Source organism: Nyctibius grandis, chromosome 3 (assembly GCF_013368605.1).
Source record: "Nyctibius grandis isolate bNycGra1 chromosome 3, bNycGra1.pri, whole genome shotgun sequence".
NCBI lineage: Eukaryota > Metazoa > Chordata > Aves > Nyctibiiformes > Nyctibiidae > Nyctibius > Nyctibius grandis.
The window spans coordinates 32,553,671-32,573,178 of record NC_090660.1 but is presented as its reverse complement, the minus strand read 5'-3'; the positions used below and the strand labels follow the sequence as shown (position 1 = coordinate 32,573,178).

At 36.2% G+C, this 19,508-nt stretch overlaps 1 protein-coding gene across 1 annotated transcript in view; it reads right to left on the bottom strand.

Moving 5' to 3' along the window:
• Positions 1–19,508, bottom strand: part of ABCA13 (ATP binding cassette subfamily A member 13) — a 209,456-nt gene that overhangs the window by 20,287 nt on the left and 169,661 nt on the right. Inside the window, exons 49-50 of the mRNA XM_068396499.1 lie at positions 10,000–10,150; positions 832–966 (exon numbers count right to left, since the gene is read on the bottom strand). Of these exons, the coding sequence (XP_068252600.1) occupies positions 832–966; positions 10,000–10,150 (286 nt within the window). The remainder of the gene's footprint in view (positions 1–831; positions 967–9,999; positions 10,151–19,508) is intronic.

The window sequence follows — 19,508 nt, the reverse complement described above, 5'->3', positions numbered from 1 at the left end:
TTCTCTAGTGAAACAACAGGCAATGATAAGAAAGAGAATGTGGTGTCATAATGATGCAGTTCCCAAAGCTTTGCAATTCCCTGATCTTCAATACAAAAGGCATTGTTTAAGCTGGAAAGGCTAGTTTCAGGCCTAAATGAGCAGTAGGATGCAAGCACCAAAACAACATGTGATTGATAAATAATTCAAATTAATATCATTCAGGAGTATTAGTTTGATTGTGTGATTTGTGAATCCAACAAAAATATAAGAACTAGCCACATTTATGAAGCATGATGTAGCAGGGAATATGAATATCCTGAAAAAGATGGGTCAATAATTAATAACACCAGGTCCAAATTACTAATTAAAATAAGAGTCTTCCTTCTTAAGGAAGCCAGTAGAATTGCTCTTATATATTTTTCTCATGTTACATGCAAAGTGGAGAATACACAAAACATTCATGTATTTCACATTAAATTATTTTTTTCTTCTTCTACGTAAAGAAATCTTAAAAAAAAAAGTACGTATCCATTTGGGCCATGGGATGTTACAATTGCATTTGTGTGTGTTTAAGGGCCTTTTTTTTTTCTGCTCACTCAACTACGCCAAGGAAAAAAAAAAGGGAATAAAAAAATGGAAAGTAAAAACAACTTCACTTCCTATTTTTTGAGCACTGGAGAATAAAATAAGAAGTGTTCATACAGCAGAACAAAGAGGACAGTTGTACATCCAGGTATCAATTACTCCCCGACCAACCAGGAAACTACCTGATTTTCTTTAGAGCAACATACAAGACAACAAAACTCAATGTAACCCGTTTATCATAGGCACAGTATTACCTTTACTCACCAGTAAAAGTATTTGGGGTTTACCAACTAAAGCCACAGCAATAGAGAGCTTCCTCTTTGTGCCTGCACTGTATGTTCTCACCAGTTTGTCAGCGTGGGCATTGAGGTGTAACCGGTTAACAAGGTCCTCTGCAACCTGTGATTTAGAAATTTGAAGGCCAGCAAAGATGAGCCAAATTAGGTAGTATTTGTGCTTAGATTGAAAGAACACTCTGTTCACGCGTATTAAGCAAATGTACATGCTGTTTCCTTATTTACCTGCATTTGCTGCATATTATTACTTTTGAATCTCAGACACATACAAAAAGCTGCTCCGGGACCCCTTAGTTCTCCATGAAGGATAAGGATTTTCTTACATAGAAAATTTGGCTTTGTCATTGCTTGTAACAGTCATTTGCATCCATTTTGTGTTGATGGGTCAATGGTCTAAAATGTTCCTCATTTCGGGTCAGTGGTCTAAAATGTTCCCCATTTCACCTGGTTCTCCAGTATTTATTTGATCAAACATCTTAGTGACTGAAAATTCAGGAGGCAAAATTCTACATCAGCCACAAAAAGATGGAACTGGCAGAAAAGCAAGTCACAGGTTGAGGATTTAGTGTTTCTTAAAGACAAAAAGTAACCTAGGGTTAAATTAATATACCTTTCTAATAACTGAGAGGGTTAAGTTGACTCCAGCTGGATTGGTTGTAATCACTTAAATAAGTATGTGTGATCTGAGTAAGCTGGGCATGCTCATGAGCACAGCTGGAGACAGTGTTCATGCTGTCCTCTAAGGCCTTTCTTCTTTACCTGTCAAGAGACAGTCCTAATGTACAAGGCTCCCTCAAATACTGGTGCTAGAGAATTTTAAATGCAGCAAGAGCCTTGCTCTACCTACATCAACTATGACAGCTGGACTATCCAGGGAGACCTCATGCAAAAAACATGAGGGACACAGCAGTGACTTTTCTACTCACCACTGCCAGACACACCCTGCAAAGAAGCAGCAGGTGCTTAGTGGCATGCAACTGGGTGGCTGTGCCATCAAGGAGTGATCAAATTTGTAATAGAGCCAGTATGTCTTCAACCTGGATGTACCACAGCTAGGAGATTCTTGTAAAACAAATAGGTGCATGGTGCTTTATTGCCCAAGATCAACTACCAGAGCATCCCCAGCAGTATGGTGCATTCTTTTTGCTCCCTCTGCACTACTTTCAGCAAAAAGCAAGGAAGGACTGGAAGGATTAGTCAGATCAGATGGACAGTCTCCAATTAATTCAGAAAATCCAATATAAAAAAATACATCAATAAACAATACTGTGAATTAATATTCACTATCCATTTCAAATAAACTGCCATAAGCATAATAATATTTTATAAGACAGTTTTATGCAAACTCCTTAGGAAATGATCAAGATATTTTAGCAAGATTTTTCAGTGCTACGTATAAAAACGAGATACCTCTGAGAAAAAGTTCTCTGTAGGCAGGAACAATGCCGCAGTGGTGAGAATCTGCAGTATTCTAGTGTGGATCCTGGCACTGGTATTGTCACTTGTGTTCGGTGTACCCTAATGTATAACCTAACAGCAATGAATGTTCTCAGACCAAAGCTAAATTTCATAAATATTGCTCTGACTACCTTAAATGCAGAGGGTTTTTATAAAATCCTTGATCAACAACCATTAAACCACCCACAGGTAATTTTACACTGAAAAGTTCAAGTCTTCTGCTATTTCAGAGTTAATTCACAGTGGTTTACTTTCGTTTAGACACTATTGCTGCATATTAGTGGAAGTGCTGCAAATTAAACATTCTGCGGCTTTAGAAATGGTCAAACATCTAAGCTATATTCTAAGATATAATAGCTGAGCTTTTTTCTTGGTTTTTTTTTTTTTTTTACTTCCAAACATAGGTCTCACTATGCACCGAAACAGCCTGCAAAGTGAACACCTCTAAAGCATATGACAGACAGCTTATCCGCTGTACTAAACTGACTTTACTACCACTGGGAATGCATGCATGTTAGCGACAACAGGATTATCCTCCTACAAATCCACCAACAATATACAGAGAATTGCACAGAAAAGCTCATGAAAAATTAAGATCAGAAAGTGAAAAAATGTGTGATCTCTTGTTTACACCAAAATTAACATATATTCCAAACTACAACAGGCTTCAAGAGTTATTAAACAATAAGGAAAAGAGGACTACATATCAAGCTGAAATACAGTAAAAACTATCCTATAGATATGACCAGAGCCAGTATTTCTAAGACAGCTTTGAAGTGTTACCAAAACTCTAAGTCAGCAAAATGCCATTCTTTGAAAGAGACAATGAACACTGCAAGGGGAAAAATTTAGAAAGTGAAGGAATAGTGCCAGAGACAGAAGAAAACATTCAAGTAAGCTAAGTCTTATTGGAGTCTGTAGCCCCCGAGGAGACTGAATCATGTATCAGGTATGAACACAAAGCTCTTTGTAGGGAGCGACATTAAAAAGTACCAACTTTGCAAGATTTACAATTCAACACATAGAATCCTCTGGTATGTAGTCAAGCGTTCAGTGCACAGATACTCATGTCCGCACCATCTCCTGTTTAGTACAAGGAGAGAAAGCCTGGCAAGTCCTCTGCTATGGGAATTTTGCAAGACAAGGTTTACTTAAAGTAAAAAGGGTGGAAATCATTTCACAGTACCCACTTTGCTGCTGCTGTGAATGCGTAGAGCTTCCAAGATAAACCTTGCAGATCATTGCAGCACACACCACAATCTGGCTTGATATCTAGATACACTTCTTTGGTGCAAAACATATTAAATTAGAACAGATTTGGAGCTGAATCACATCAGCAACATAAAGGCAGAAGTATTAGCCAGCTTTCTTACTCCTAATCGTTTCCCACCTGCACCTAAAAGATCTATTCCTGCAATCCTCCTCAACCCTTACGTTTCAAAGGAGCACTGCAGAGCATGCTTCAGCAAATATAAGAATATAGAGCTCATTCTTCTTTCAAGGATGACCCCAAACCTTTTTCTCTTTTCTTTAAGGTATATCATAAGATTTACAGTAACAACAGTCTCAGCTTCATCAATATGACCTAAACAACAACAAAAATGTCATTTGAATGAAATTAGAAATATTATGTATTAGGTATATTGTAGATGAGCCTGCACATCTCCATTGTAACTTCATTTATCTGTATAACCAGTGGTATCTTGTGGTTTGTGTCATAGTATACTACAAAGTAAAAATGAAAATCCCTCTTAAACTAATTTAAATGAAATTCAGAATTGAACGTGTGACAAATCTTCAAACACAATTATGCAAAAGATTTACAATTCTAATGGTTTCCTTCCTTTATGAATGTGAGATATATACACAAGCACCTTCTCTCCCTCCTTGTCATATTCATCATGATGTTCTATTTCTGGTTTCAATTACTTTCAGCAGTGAAGAGTGAGGAGATACATCAATTTATTTAGCAAGTTGGTAACATTGAGACCAAATTAAAAGACACAGTTATATGTAAATATATACACTGTGAGTGCACTTGAATCATAAAGATGTTTTACATCTAGTCATGGCTGTAGTAATGTATTTAAACTCTTTCCTTCCTTCCCCCCCTCTCCAAATCCAGACTATAACAGGTTTTACATCTATCAGCTAACAATTTCCCTATTTTCCCATATTCCTTAAAATAATTTACTTTTCCCTCATCAATTCTAATATCTTTAGCAAAAGTTCTATTTCCCCAAATTAATTTGGGCTAGTTCCCCTAGCTGTGGAATAGGCATTGGAATGAGCCCTTCAATCTGTAAAATCTAAACCAAATCCGTCAATACTTTGTGCATTTCCTAAAGACTACATTCATTCCAGAAGAGGCAGTAGAGCAACTTGAATTTTTGCACACACGTAAATATTTGCAGGAGGAAAGGTTAAAGTAGGCATGGTGTCCTCTATCCACCAGGGAAACAAGAGGCACATCTACCTCACTGAAAAGCAGTAAGTGATGCTAATTATCTAACCACTAATGCTAATGATTTTCCACTCTCTTTGAAAATACCATTAATATTAAAAGTAAAAAATTAAGTCGTCCTGAGAGTTTTCAGTTAGTATGTCTTCCAGAAAAACTTGGAGTTAGCAAAGACTCAGTTTGTTAGAAGACTAGAAATGTGATAGCATGTCTATCCTGACTTGAAAGGCTGTATGCACCAGTGTATTAATTTTGCATCATTTCTGACAAAATAAATACAATGTACAACTCCTTGCTATTTTATTTTTAACAAGCGCTCATAAAGCAAACCTGACTTAACACTGAAAATGTGTATCATACCTAATACAAAGGTAATAACCATGGGATGAATTCTAGAGTCATCTGAAAAATAACTATACACTTCCAAAATAATTATTCAAAGTGTCAGGTTCTGAGTAAGTGAATGCAGTGTAGTTTGAACATCCTAAATAACAATAATTTATCAATTCCACACCAAACAGTATTTATTCTGCTTCAGAATAAACTCAGAATTGTTAGATTGTTAGATTTCTTACATTAGGAAAGTATATACGCTCATGGACAAACTTCTAGGGGAAAATAGTTCATTATCCCAGATTCTTATAAAACTGTACACACTAATTCTGCTTGGAGTCAAAAAAAAAAACCCAAGCATGCAAAGAATAAATGAATTTACAAATTCCCATTTCCAGCAGCTGTAGAATACAACATGTAAGCAAAGTCAATGAGATTCCAGAGTCAGTGAAAAAATCTTCCATGAGAGTTAACGTAAAGAGAAACCATACTGACATTCCAAGAAGTTGCCTCTGAAGGCCTGATGAAGCTTGCTGTGAGATTTGCAACACAAGTTTTAACAGAAATGAGACATGTCATTTAATGTTGTGTTAATATTTTGTATTTTTTAACAAGCTGTGTGCTGTGTTTTAGAACAAATTGAGGTATTGAAACTTGATATATTAAAGAAATAAAAATAAGAATTAAAAATACTATGTTAAATTAGTATCTATCTGCTCTAACTTTTCCAGTTTTGCAGCAAAAAGAAACTTTCAGAGCAGATTTAGGAAGTAAAGTAAAACTTTACATTACATGAAGCTTAACATTGATAGCAAATGACCCTTTTTTCTACTCCTTTCCCATTCAGTTAATTACTGTTTTGGAACATTAAGTGCACTCAACTTTATGTCAGGCACTTAACTCCTGCTGATGATAAATCTGTCTAGCAAAGGATTTGATCCTTGAAGTTAGTGCTTCAATAGATTACTTTAGCAGCAACAACACATCCTGTAAGTCAACTGCCTGCTTGCCAATTTAATAAAAACCAAAGTGAATGTATGTTGCTTTCCACATCAAAACCATGTACTCTCTAGAATATGTGTGTGTGTGTGCACATTAGCATAAATACTCACTGGTCAACACTGAGAGGCAGGCTTGGAGCACTGTATCATAGGCAGGAGGGAATGAGAAAATAACAGCTTACATTTCCATGCAGATGCTATTCCAAAGCATTCCCAGGCCTTATTTTCTTTACAGGCAACTAAAATGCACACTTCATCCAGGCACCAGCCATTTCTGAGTTGAAACACAGCAGCTGTTCAACACTTGACAGCAATGCCACACAGTTGGAAGGACCCACTGACAAAAACATTTCTTTTCCTCTGAGATAGCTGCATTTCAGTTTTTGGTAAAGGTAAACCAGAGTAGCTAAATATTATTTGCAGAAGCCCTTTGATGCCTTAATCGCAAGCATATGGCAACAAAATCTGCTCTGCATTCTGTACAGACAAAAAAATTAGGACAACTGAAAGGAAGAACAGTCTGTATATCACAAATGTGAAACTAAGGCACAGAATGCTGCCTATAAAGAATAGTCTAAGCCTACACCTAGATCATCTAAGGTCCAGGGTAATCAGAATACTAACATTTATCTTCTCCCAGTGCACCACTGTAACATAGCTCTTCTCTAAATAACACAGAATTTATTTTGATCCACTTGAAGCAGGACCCATACATGAATTACCATATAATTTAAGGAACTGTTCCCCAAATGGTTTTGTGAACTGCCATTACAGTAGTTTTGTACTAATCGCCCAGAGAATAGCTGGATCTGAACATAAAGCGGAAGCTCTTAGGTACACCAATTATTCCTAAATACTTCTGCATTTGAAATAGGTTTTATGAATGCCAGATATTTCAGAGAGAGCACTATTCTCACATTATCTACAGAGAAAGCATACGAAGCCAGGTCACCCTTGTGGTTCCTCGACAAATAGAGACAGGAGACAGCATTTGCAGTAGCATTCATTTACATATGCACATGCAGAGAGACATCCTGCAAGCACAGGATAGAAATCTGTTGGTGTCGTCCTGCTCATCACAACCTGGAAAACTTCCCAGGCACCTGAGAAAAGCTCAGTGCCTCATGGGACAGTTTACTTATGAAATCCAGGTCTGTAAGCACACCTCAGATCTCTCTCCATTCTCAAGCTTCCACATAGCTCCTGATCCTGCTCCTCATTCTCCAAAACAGTTGCTGCTGGGAGACCAAATGACCTGAAGGAGTCACAAATCAAGTGGTGGCAGCAGGATTCATGTGCACACGCACACACAAACACACTCGGCTCTACTACCTGGTGTTGACAGGGCTTGCGCAGAGTGTAAGATTAAAGCATTAACAGGCCACTGTAATGCTTGGATCAGTTCACACTTCTCAAAGCTACTGTCTCCAGTTGTCTGCAGATGAGGTTCTACCAATAAGAAGGTGTCTGCCAGTGCCACCTGAACAGCTTTTCCTCACACCTGTGAGTACTAAAATAAAACAATAGCTAAGAGTCTGCAACTCTGGGAGTCAGAAAGGTAGCACAGCACTAAAAGCCCTACTCAGCCCTCACTCAAAGACATTCCTCTTGGCAAATTCAAGTCAGTTATAAGAGTAACTCTTCCAATAAGGCTGAGGCAAATATTTTAACTGCTGGGAAGTCCTTCTTAGCCCACATCGTAGGCTCATTCCTACTCCATTTCTCTCCCAGACAATCACCATCCACCTGGGTTTACGTGCTTCAGGCTATTCACAAATGGGAAGTATCCTTACTCTATGCTCTGGAGTGAGCTTGCTGAGAGTAACACTGTATGTATATAACCCAAAATATGCAAGTTAAGTGAGTCTCAAGAAATTTCTATCATTCAGGTGCTTCTGAAATTTCCATTCTTCTTAGGGTGGCTTAAAAACCGCTTCATTTATAGCACATGGTGTACCATTTGGACATATGCATTACAAGAATATATTGTCTTTTCTTATGAAAATGATAAGACAGAAAAGCTTAAAAGTCATGTTTAGAGCATTTTAAGAGCACTGCTGCATAATTAAACAACCAAACTTTGGTTTCGGTTTTAAATTACACTTAGGACCAAAAGCATCCAATAACATATGTAAGATGTATGGATATTTAACAGCAACCTTTTGAAAGACTACAAAGCTCTAGAGGAGATGCCAGAATCTGTTGCCACCTTTGTGTCTATTAAAGTGCCATCATAATGCTAGTTATGATAGGCTTTTAACCCAACTGTTAGAGAGGAGCTGCCAGTTCATGGAGAAAACAGGTAATTATAGTTGAGGGGTTTAGAGCAATAACAATTATCCCTTAATATATTTCCTTTAGATCAAGGGAAATATATTCAAGTTTTCAGTACGCTGCTAGTACTCAGAAGCAAAAACCACCAATGAGTTATGAAGAGCAAACAACTAAATAAAAGACTATGATGATTTCTAAGCAGCCTGCAGGAAACGTACTGTTAAAACAGTCAGTTAAAAGTCCAGCCAAGCAGGATACTACCCAAGCGAAGGGGCAAAGACTTGTAAGAATCTTTTATTTCCCCTAGTCTCTCATCCAGAAACACTCAAATGACTAGCTCAAGACAAGAAAAATTCAAAATATTGCCTGTCCTGATGCTATTATTGGGGTATGATGACAGTTATTTCTGAATACTCAATGTCCCATTGTAGGAACCATACCTTTTTCTGGAATAGTACCCAGCTACTGGGGAAAAAAGCTGCAAAGAACCAGAAGGCGACCCTCTCACATATAGACAAGGAACTGACTGTAAACCACTTGGCTGACCCTGAGGCAAGAGCCAGGAAAATATTGGGTAGGTAGAAAAAAAGACATCTGGAAAAAGGAAAAGGAAGACAACAGGCAGCATTCTGGAGGTTACAAGGACAATCCTCAAGCCATAGCAACTATGGGACCAATCTATACAGTAGGAATGACGGACACTAATTTCATATCACACTCCAGTTTTCTCATGTTAATAGAGATGCAATTAAGCACAAGATACTGAGCTGCTCAAGTCCAGGTCAGATCAGAAACTTCCATCTGCAGAGACAGAAAAAAATCCCACATTTTACACTATATCCAATTGGTACTTAATTTCTGGTCTTGGTTGACTGATCACCTCATTCCAGAAAAAAGAGCACTGTTTTCTGGTCAGCACAGCTCCATCTGTATCTGTAAATTCAAAACTTCTCAGTGACATTCGCAGATATTGTCATCATCTGTGTTAGTAAGCTCTTAAAGCATTTTCTGACACGGGTTTGGCCTCTTCTCCTTGGACAACCCCAAGCCTGGTACAGCAGCTGGAATATTTTAGGGACTGCTCCCAGCAGGTGGTTTGAATGCAGCCACCATCTTGTGAAGTTTAAGGCATTTACTAGCAGAGTGCTGACAGCTGCTATCTCAAAATCCAGATGTTTGGTTTATTTATATAATCAATCATTCAACAATTTTTAATTCCTTCAGAGTTTAATCCTATCTCTGAAGAAGAGTTTTTCAGAGGTGCATGATTCAGAATATGGGGTGTTCCCTCCTCGTTCTGTAAGTGTGATAATGAAGGTGTTGAACTATTTTCAAATTTCATTTCTTTTAGTTTTTGTGTCTGATATTTCAGTTGCATTAGCATTATTTTACTATCCTCAGTGACCTTACTGTGTTTTGAACTGGTGTAACAGACAGAAAAAAAATCCATATTGTTTAAATAAAGTAGTAGTAATCAAAAATCTTATTACTAAAGCTGTTAAGATGAAATATTAGATATTTTCTCATGTAAAAAAAGTACAATTGCCTTATAAACTCCACAGCCCAACCTGGCTTCAAGTCCCTCTGCAAATCTGTTCTGGATAGTTACCTTACAGATAGCCTGTTTTGGAATTCCACGCAGCGTGCAGTAATAATAAAGATGCTCCCAACCTGTTAAAAGTTCATCCAGGGCATCTTGCTGTGGACAATAGCCGATGAGAATGCCTTCAGAGCTAGCAGACAGTATATCCATTTCAGACCTGTTTAAAGATAAAGCAAAAGACTTGAATGTTGTTTAAAACACAACATCCCTGGGTTTCACCCTTGGCATACAGAGTCTTCAAGACAAACACACTTACTCTCAACTCCATAGGTAAATGAGTTGGAATCTCTTCGCTATGATCACTTACCATAGCACCACCCACATGCAATGCCTGCTTTTCATCCCGTTGAGATCAGCACTGCCATCCGTGCATCACTATTCTAACTGTGTGTGTGTCAAGGTGAACAGATCAACACAGGAGGAGGACAGATCTATGAGAATTAATTCTTACCAGGTTTACTTCCCTTATCTCTTTGGCAGACCCTGCTCTAAGGAGACATACTTCAAAACCATACTGTGTGCATCACATTCAATATTAAAGGGGCAGTAGCTGAGAGAGAGGGGGAAATGTTGCTGCGTATTCTTTGTGTGTCTGTGCACACACATACGCATGCATGCATTCTCTAAACAACAAGAGTAAAACAAAATGCAGAACTTTAAAGCCTAGCAGGTTAAAAGACAATACAGGAGAAAATTTTAAATTATCCTGATTTAAGAGACTTTGGCCATCACTTTGTAGCTGTACAGCATTACTTGAAATTACATTCATGGCTAAGAAGCAAGCTTGATTGCAAGGGTGTCTCGTTACCCATAATGACACTAAATCTATCCTATTTATTCCAACATCTAATTCAACATTCAATGATGCTGATTTACATGTGCAGAAAAGACCTATCAAAATTAACATACTTAATAATAAAAAATCTGAGTTTTGAAGAAAAAAGTTTTAAAAGGTTCTAAGTAACAGAATTATTTTCCTCTTAGTGGTTTTCTACGTTTCTTGTTAAGAGAACTAAATATATGATTAACCATTTAGACACAAAGTAAACGTATTAAATGCAGGATCTACTAATACTAGCACTAGTGGAAATATAACCAGGTATCTCCTATTAACAAGATTCAGGAGTCTGGGGAAAAAAAGAAAACTCAAATTCTGCATTTTATATAATGAACCACAGCATCAAAATATATTTTAATGCTATCAAAAGATAAATTATCATGATTATGACAAACCTTGCTGGGGACTGATTAGAATGGTCCTTTGCTCTTATTGGCAAAGATATAAAATTTTACTGTCTTTGTAGGTTTGGATGGTGCCAAGGAAGTTAACTGCCTGCAGACATCTCTCTAGACAAAGACTTAGCAAAAAAGAGAAGGGGTAATAGGGGAAAGAGGATACCAGAAGTGTACTTCCTCATTAATTTATATCTACTTAGAGATTATTTTAAATGAAGTATATACAGAATTTTTACCAGCTCAGTTTCAGCAGTGGATTCCTTATTTAATGAATTCTGACATAGTGAAACACTATCCACAGTGAAATGCTACCTAGATTCTGCTCAACACAGAGCGACGTGTTTGAGGTTTGTTTTACTGGGAAGATTCAGTCACACTAACAAGGTTTCCTTTTTGTGCAGCTGCTGTCTTTGGAGAAACAAGAGACTGGACTTTTGGTAATATGCCAAGTTCAGTCACAAAAGAACAAATCACACTCAGGGGTAATTTCAGAGACATTTACTCAGCATGAACCCTGTAGCTGGATAGAAACATCTAGTCTGGAATGGGTTCATGCCACGAACAACAAAAAAATAAGTAGGCACAGCTGCAAAAAATAACAGACATATAATGTTCTTTAGCTAGAACTATATTAGACAATAGTTACTCAGTTTGCATCAGGAAATAAAAACACATCAGTGTCCCCAGTGCTAATTGTACAGATATAATTTTAGTGTTGTGCCTCCTGTAAAGTGCACAGCCTTAGATGAGCAATATCCCACCCACTGACCTTTAGCTTTCATAAAGGAAGAGGACAGTGAGATAGATCACTTAATATTCTTACTCAGTTTGGTCCTTATCTTGCAACTTTATCCGTTAGTGCTGACCTTGAACACTTAAAGAGTTCCCATTAATAAAGAGATTCTAATGTATTCACTAAAGAACTCATTTGGCCCAATTTTTTTCCACCACTGTATCTGTCAAAGCAGAAAACAATCTAAGCAGAAGAAGAAAAAAAAAGCCATATGAGGATTCTGGTCTTTTTTGGAGACTTTTTTGGTATGTATAATACAATGCCTATTCTTCCCTCAGCAATATCACTGAGTAGATTTCCAAATCAAAAAGCTGGAGATGATTCTTCAGTTTTGTTTAGTCAAGTCCTAAGATTTTTCTGAATACTGAAAGTATAGATGAAAGAAAAACACAGCATAATTTTTAATTACAGTACATATCTTACAACAGAAAACTGCCCTCATCTCTGGAATTTTTTTTTCCTTGAAATTCAGTTAATCTCTGGGATTTTACTTTCATGGGTCTAAATGAAATGAATGTTTCAAGTAGTGATGGCATGATATCAGAAAACTTTTTCACTAAATGATATACTGTAAATGCTTTTCCCTTTTTTTTAAATTCTGATGCCATTCGTTAAACTAATTATAACCCTCTTCTTCCTTAACAAACATCTTCATATGTGATGTTATCAGAATCAAATTGGAAATATATTCTTTTAACATTTTCTGAAATACAGATTATCATGCAGCAAAATGCTGACTTTTTTTCTCAAGCTAGAGAAAAACAGACATTTGTTTTCTGCCCTTTTATTATCAGCATGTTAGCATTTCTCATTAGGCCATTCATACAAAAAACAGGACATACAGGCAGAAAAAAATCAGCTTGTTTTATAAATAAAGAGAGAAAGAACATATAAGTACAGATTCCAACTCCTCTCAGCCTTTTTGTCCCTAGTACAGTAGACACAATGAATTCTAGTGTAATATCTAAAAACTATAGGCCAGAAACCAGACTTTTACACTAATACAGGACTTTCTGTATCATTATAAAAACACTGAGTAATTGTTATCTTTAACATTCTGTTAGTAATTTTGGTTACCTATCCTGATCAGTTTAAGACATAGAACTAACATGGAACACAAGTTTTCTCCTTCCTAGTCAAGACTTTGTTTCTAGACTATATTGTTATGCTCAGTCAATACTTCCACTTACTGTTTAATTTTTCCTTTGAAGTGGAACAGCTGCAACAGACAAAACCAACAGAACATGTCCAGAAACTTTTAATGTTAAAAAAAAATTTAAAATTGCAAAATTACATTTCTAGTACACTTTCAGAAAAGGTCAACAGAATGTATGGCATCCTCAAGAAAAATAGCACAGTCTAGCACTTAAAGCATGGAAGATATTGTATTCCACCGCTTTCTAAGTGCTTTGGTCTACTTTATACAGTGAGAATTATGATGCTTTGGTGTAAATCATCCTGGAAAAAAATCCAGGACTCAAGGAGGCTTCCGTAAGTTTGGTGTGCTCGTCTTACAGAGTTTTGTACTATCGATAAAAGAAACTTGCCAGACTTGTGCGATACTGGGGATAATAAACTAAACTCCAAATGAATAAAATTTTTGATTCAAAGTTGTTCCTCCACTGATCATTTTAAAGCCTTTTACATTGATCCATTTCTTTCATGCATTGAAAGAAACCCCTTAAATCTGATTCCAGCCCTGAAGGCTACATTGGGGTGGCATGGGGCACTCCAGTCAGAAAGCCTTTGCTAGCACTGAAAAGAAACTAAAACACTGGAACAAGCAAGAATGATCTTGGACAAAACCTGTTGCCTTCTCCGGCCTGAACTGAACCTGTAGTTTCCAGAAGGCTAGGCTGGTTACTGTAGAGACTAGATTTGCTTCTTATTTGTTACAGTGGTTACTGGCAACATAGCTTACAGGTAGCTGTGGGCTGACATTCAAAGGTACACCTCAGTTTCAAATTTCAGAGACAACTTATTACCCTCGGTAACAGCCTTATGGCTGGTTTTGGAAAAATTGTTTCACTATTGACTCTGCTATGCACTTTGCTTCACTTTTGTATGCTTTTTCTACAGTTTTTGAATGCAGTTAAAATAAAGGCAATGATACATATGGTACTTACAATAGCTTCTGTAGAGAGATTAATTCCATTAACTAGTCAAAATGAAATACAAATTTACAAATTGTAAAAGTAGTTAGACATTCCGTTGTACTCTTAACTGCACATTCCATTCAGTGCATACTAATGCTTAATTAACATTATAAAAAAATCAAGGTTAAAATATAACTAATGTAACTATAGCTTAGTTATAATTAAACTAATTATACTGATATACAGTGTAACAACAGCTATCTCAGCCATTATATTGATGTAAATTTATTCTGCCTTTCAAGTAAAGCTATTTGATTTACATTTTTAATTACTTATCAAGCTGAATATCGTAACTATCAAAAGAGTCCAAGTTCTAGCTATAAAGAAATATTTTACTTTCCCCTGTTTGGAGAGTAGTTCTTTGGTCTTATGACTTCATAATCCAACAGCTGAGATGACTGACACTTAATTCAAATAGGATGGGGGGTTGCTGTCATGGAGGATCTCTCTGTGCAGAATGAAGATGGAAATTCATGGGAGATAAATTAATTACATAAGGAAGACTCAGGCCTCAGTGGGGCAACTTAGGAACAAGACGACACAGAGCTTATCTATTTCTTCCTCCCTCGATGCACTCCACTACAAGTGAGACTTTGCTCTAAGTATGAACTTAAAGTCAACTCTATTCAGCAAACTACAATGGCAGAGAACTGCAAAATAGAGAGCACCAAAATGGCAAACAAACCACTAGTCACATTATTCGTTATTTCCCATTGATCTTGACATGACACTTGAAAGGATTTTTGACACTTTTTTTCCGAGCTGTGTTTAGCCCTCCTCAGCTGAGGAAGGCTTTATGACACAGAGTCACTGAAGAAGGTTTAGACATAAATATGGAAAGGGAAAGAAAACAAAGTGTGGCCAATGTACAGTCAAAAAAAAAAAACCAACAAGTGGAACGGATGCACTATATCTGCTAATATATCATCCCAGAAGAGATTCAAAGACTATGAGGGCTCACTTTGCTCTCCTTTGTTTTACCTCTCTGTTAAGTGTCAGCTTTTCTTAGTACATATTTAATACAGACCTTACTTCTTCAAGCTATTTGATGGAAAAAGTAACTACAAAAATGTTTACAGCTTTATACTCTAGCTTTCATTTAGCCAGCTCACGCACTGGTGGCAATCTAGTTATGGTAATAGAGCTAAGCATAAGCTAATTTAAGTTCATTTGTACTCTTAAAGAGGAACAGTTGTGTTACAGAGAACACAAAAAAATCTTCTGAATGTCAAGCAGACCACGCAATTAACTATTATGCGTATTTAAGCTTGACAACTCCTAGTTGTTCAAAAGCCAGTCAGAGTCTCCTAATGTCTTATAGCACCATACTTTATAAATATAAGTAAGCAAATTTTATTAAAACACTCTCCTTTCCAGTCATTTTCCTTTTTGCTTTTAATATTTCTGCCTTTTACGAGAGGCACTGCTGGTACTTCAGTATCAGTATTTTATTTCCACATCTTCCTAAGTAACAGTTTCAATGCTGCTTCTTCCTTTGGCACTCTTTAATATTGGAGCTGCAAATATCCCTGATATGGAGACACACTCTCCATATGATAATTATTTTTATGTTTCATTTGGACAGATATGTCACTGATAATGGCAATGTTAATGATGTACACGAAATAATAAAAAAGGCAAAATCCCCTGTGAATGGCATTTTGTTATTATTGTTGCAAGGTTGTCTGTGTTGGTGGTAAATTCCTATTATTTTTCTTACTGGACTATCTTTATCAGATCACAGTTACAACCAGAATGGGATTGCAAAGATTAGAAGTTGTCTAAAAACATTTTCTGCAGAAGGATATGAAAATTAAAAATAAAGCATATATTTGGTAGACTGCTCAGCTTGTATACTATGAATGTGCATTTGCCATGTAAATGGAAAGATACAAAGTTTAGGCACACAGTGCACTTAAAATACCTATTTAATTTGTAGTGTATCAAAAATGATAAAAGATTAATAAAAACAGATCAGAAGCCTTCCCTTCCCCAAAAGAATGCTGCCATGAAGAACAATGCCAGGAAACCCTCATTTGCAAAAGATATGAGGTTGGCTTTAGTATTTAATAAACATTCCTGCTTAATAACACCCCGTCTTATGAATCTCAGTGATATTGAAAACTGTTACATAACATCTAGCTTTTATGCATTTTACTAAGCTTTTGTTATGAAAACAGACACAGTTTCCTCTCAGATTCTTGGAATAAGCTCCTTTTTTGCAGTATTATACATTCAACAAACAAACAACCTAGAGGCCAACAAATCTTTTAGAAGTACTTGAAGCTGTTGTGAATCTGATCTTCTGCCCTGTTAAAAAAGGCAGCTGCTACTCAGAAGTACATTTTTCTTATATTCTTTGAGAATCTAGCAGGACTTCCCTGAGTACAATTTGATTATCAATGTGTGAGGCTCTTTCTATATAACCCCACGCACTTCCAGGATGTTTTAGGTTGAGCTTCCCAAAATTCTGCTTTGCAACTCAACATGTACTTTTGAAAAAGCTCATCTTCCATTTCTACTCCCCTGTGCTGTCTAAAGGTACAAAAGCTGTTCTGTAAAATTTAAGGCTGTTTTCAGTGCACCTGCTTCAGAGATACACTTCTGACTTCATTTTAAATTCAGTGAAATGATTACAATAGCAATCAGGAAAACATACATATGGTTTTGCTTGGGGTTTTTTGTTGTTGGTTTTGGTTTGGTTTGGTTTGGTTTGGTTTTAAACCAGGAATTTTCAAGCATAGCTATTCAAGAAAACAGGAAGTGTTATGAATTAAGGACTTTCTGCATGTAGATACATCAGTTAGGTTCTCCAGTATTTATAATAATAATTTTGCATATTCATTTCATTATTTGATCATGAAGAAAGCATCATGAAGGATCCATCACATTTTAGTATCCTGTCCTTTCAGGGTCACAGAGAACAAAAGTTGTGTTCTTTCCAGTCAAACCCAACAGAGATAGGATCTGCATCTAAGCTGCTGCCCAAACTATACGTCATTATTCATCATCTATGGATTTGCTTCATGACATAGATTTTAAACAAAGCAGTCTAGATCTCCTGATCAGCAAATGGTCTGCAGCTGTCATCAGCAACTGCTTTCTTCAGCTGACTCTTGTCTCTTCCTCTGTGCCAGGAATATCAGGCTTTTGAGCACACTACTGGAGTAAGAAAAGACTTCTATCTCCCTTCCTCCATTTATCTCAGGTGTAAATACAAATCAATCCACTCAAAAGTCCCTGGGATGAGTAACTTTAGTCATTCTTCAACTGCTGAGGAAGGGTTCTCCAGACCTGTTGTGGTTATAATCTTACCTATGGAAGAGTCAATGAATTTGCCCCCTAGTGATTTTCGATAGTACAGCAACACAGTGCACCATGATCTGCTTAACAGCAGATGACAAAACATGAAGCAAGGAACAAAGTCAGGAATGACTTAAATCTCTTTTCCCAGACTCGAAGTTGTTTGTTTCCCCAAGTTTAGCTACTGTGTAACTGCAGCTCTTGCTTAAGGTTGCCTTCTCAAGTTAGTGGTAAGTTTTGAAAACTTGGGAATATGAGTTTTACTTTCGATTCAGCCACTTCAAACACATAAATATCCATAAACTGGATTGATACCACCGTAATACAGGGTGATAATTAATGTTGTCAAGGGTATTTTGAACATGCAAATGCAAATGTCTAAGGCTTCCTCTCGAGAATACTAAATGTGTCAAATTTCATTACCTATATTTTAGTATATGGTAAATAACATTTCATCTTAAAATATGCTTTCATGTTGGATTTACAAAACACAGTGTGGGAAATGAAAGTATCACACATGATGTGCAGGGAAAGAGTTTAACCTACTGTTAAATGCCAGTAGCTTACTGAAGTTGACCTCAGAAGAATTCTTATCTGTTTAGCCACAGGTACGTAACAACACGTCTACTAAAAAGAATACAGGCATTGCTAAATTATTTTGTGATTTTTTTTAAAGTTATCTTTAGGGGTTGTGTTAAAATAAGTCATGTAGTCAATAAACATAATGTAAGTGCCAATACACGTGATGATGAAATATATTCTTATAAATTTATATTTGCTTTCAAGTGGATATTAAAATGTTGAAACTGTCACACCAGATTAAATCATTTCCCTAAATATAGATCTGGTACCACATTGTACAGGGAAAGCCATATGCAATCTATGAATGCACAGGTGGGATCAAAGGCAAGTCTCATTAAAAACTATAGAAAAATACCCCTAAAATCTAAACAAAATCTAGGAGCTTAAATACTGCCTTGAAGGTAGTATCTTATAAAAAATTCTTAGAGATTATTTTGTTTCTGTAAATCTTAAATCCTCTTCAGACTCATGCTAAACTTCTGACCTCCATAATATCCTGGTACAAATCATTCCACCAGTTTCAAAGAATACTAAATGTTATTTTTTACCTGATTTTAAATCACTTTTGTTATTGTTGTTGTTTAATGTCTGAAAATTTTTCTCTTGTTCTGCAAAATTATAAATGAAAACAACCATCTAAAATTCTCTATAACCATTGTAAAGCCTCACTCATATCACTTCTTATTCTCTTAAGAATCATTTTTCAAAAATCTCCTTAGTCATTCTTTCTTCATGATTAACAATTATTTGATGGTCATTTTAGGAGTTCTCTGTAAGCAAATTATTTTTACACTGAATCTCTTGAAAAAAATGTTGTTATGAAAGATAATAAAAAAATAAACAAAGCACACTTAAGTAAAATCATGTTTGGTAGTGGTGATGGTGTCCATTTCAAAAGACGTGTAAATTTTCCAGAAAACTGAATTTTGCAATGACTGAAACTACTTACATTTTGAAGTTAAATCTGCTTATCTTTATCTTTGTAAAGAAGTGACCAAATACTGACCTATGAAGGAATTTCATTTTGGAAATTCCAAAATGCTTCCTTTAAAAATTTTCAGAATTGAACCCTTCACCTGTCCTTCTCCAAAACACGTATTTTGAAATAGACATCATTGAGGAAAAGAGAAGTTTTAAAATTGTTAACTAGCCCAGAATACATTTGTATATAGACATATACATTTTACTTTGGCATGACTAAAAAATAACTTTACTTCCCCTCCAATTTTGGTGGGGAAAATTGTAAATGTTGGTTACATCTAACTGAAAAAGTCCATTATTCACTTATCACTCCATCAAATTTAGCCTCAATATTACCAACACTACCTCCTACCCTAATTACACAGCATATTGACAAAGTAATTAATTAATGACTTTGAACGATACAAGTGTCAGAAAACATTTTAAAATTATCCACTTGAAGCACTGCTCATCACCCTAAGCCT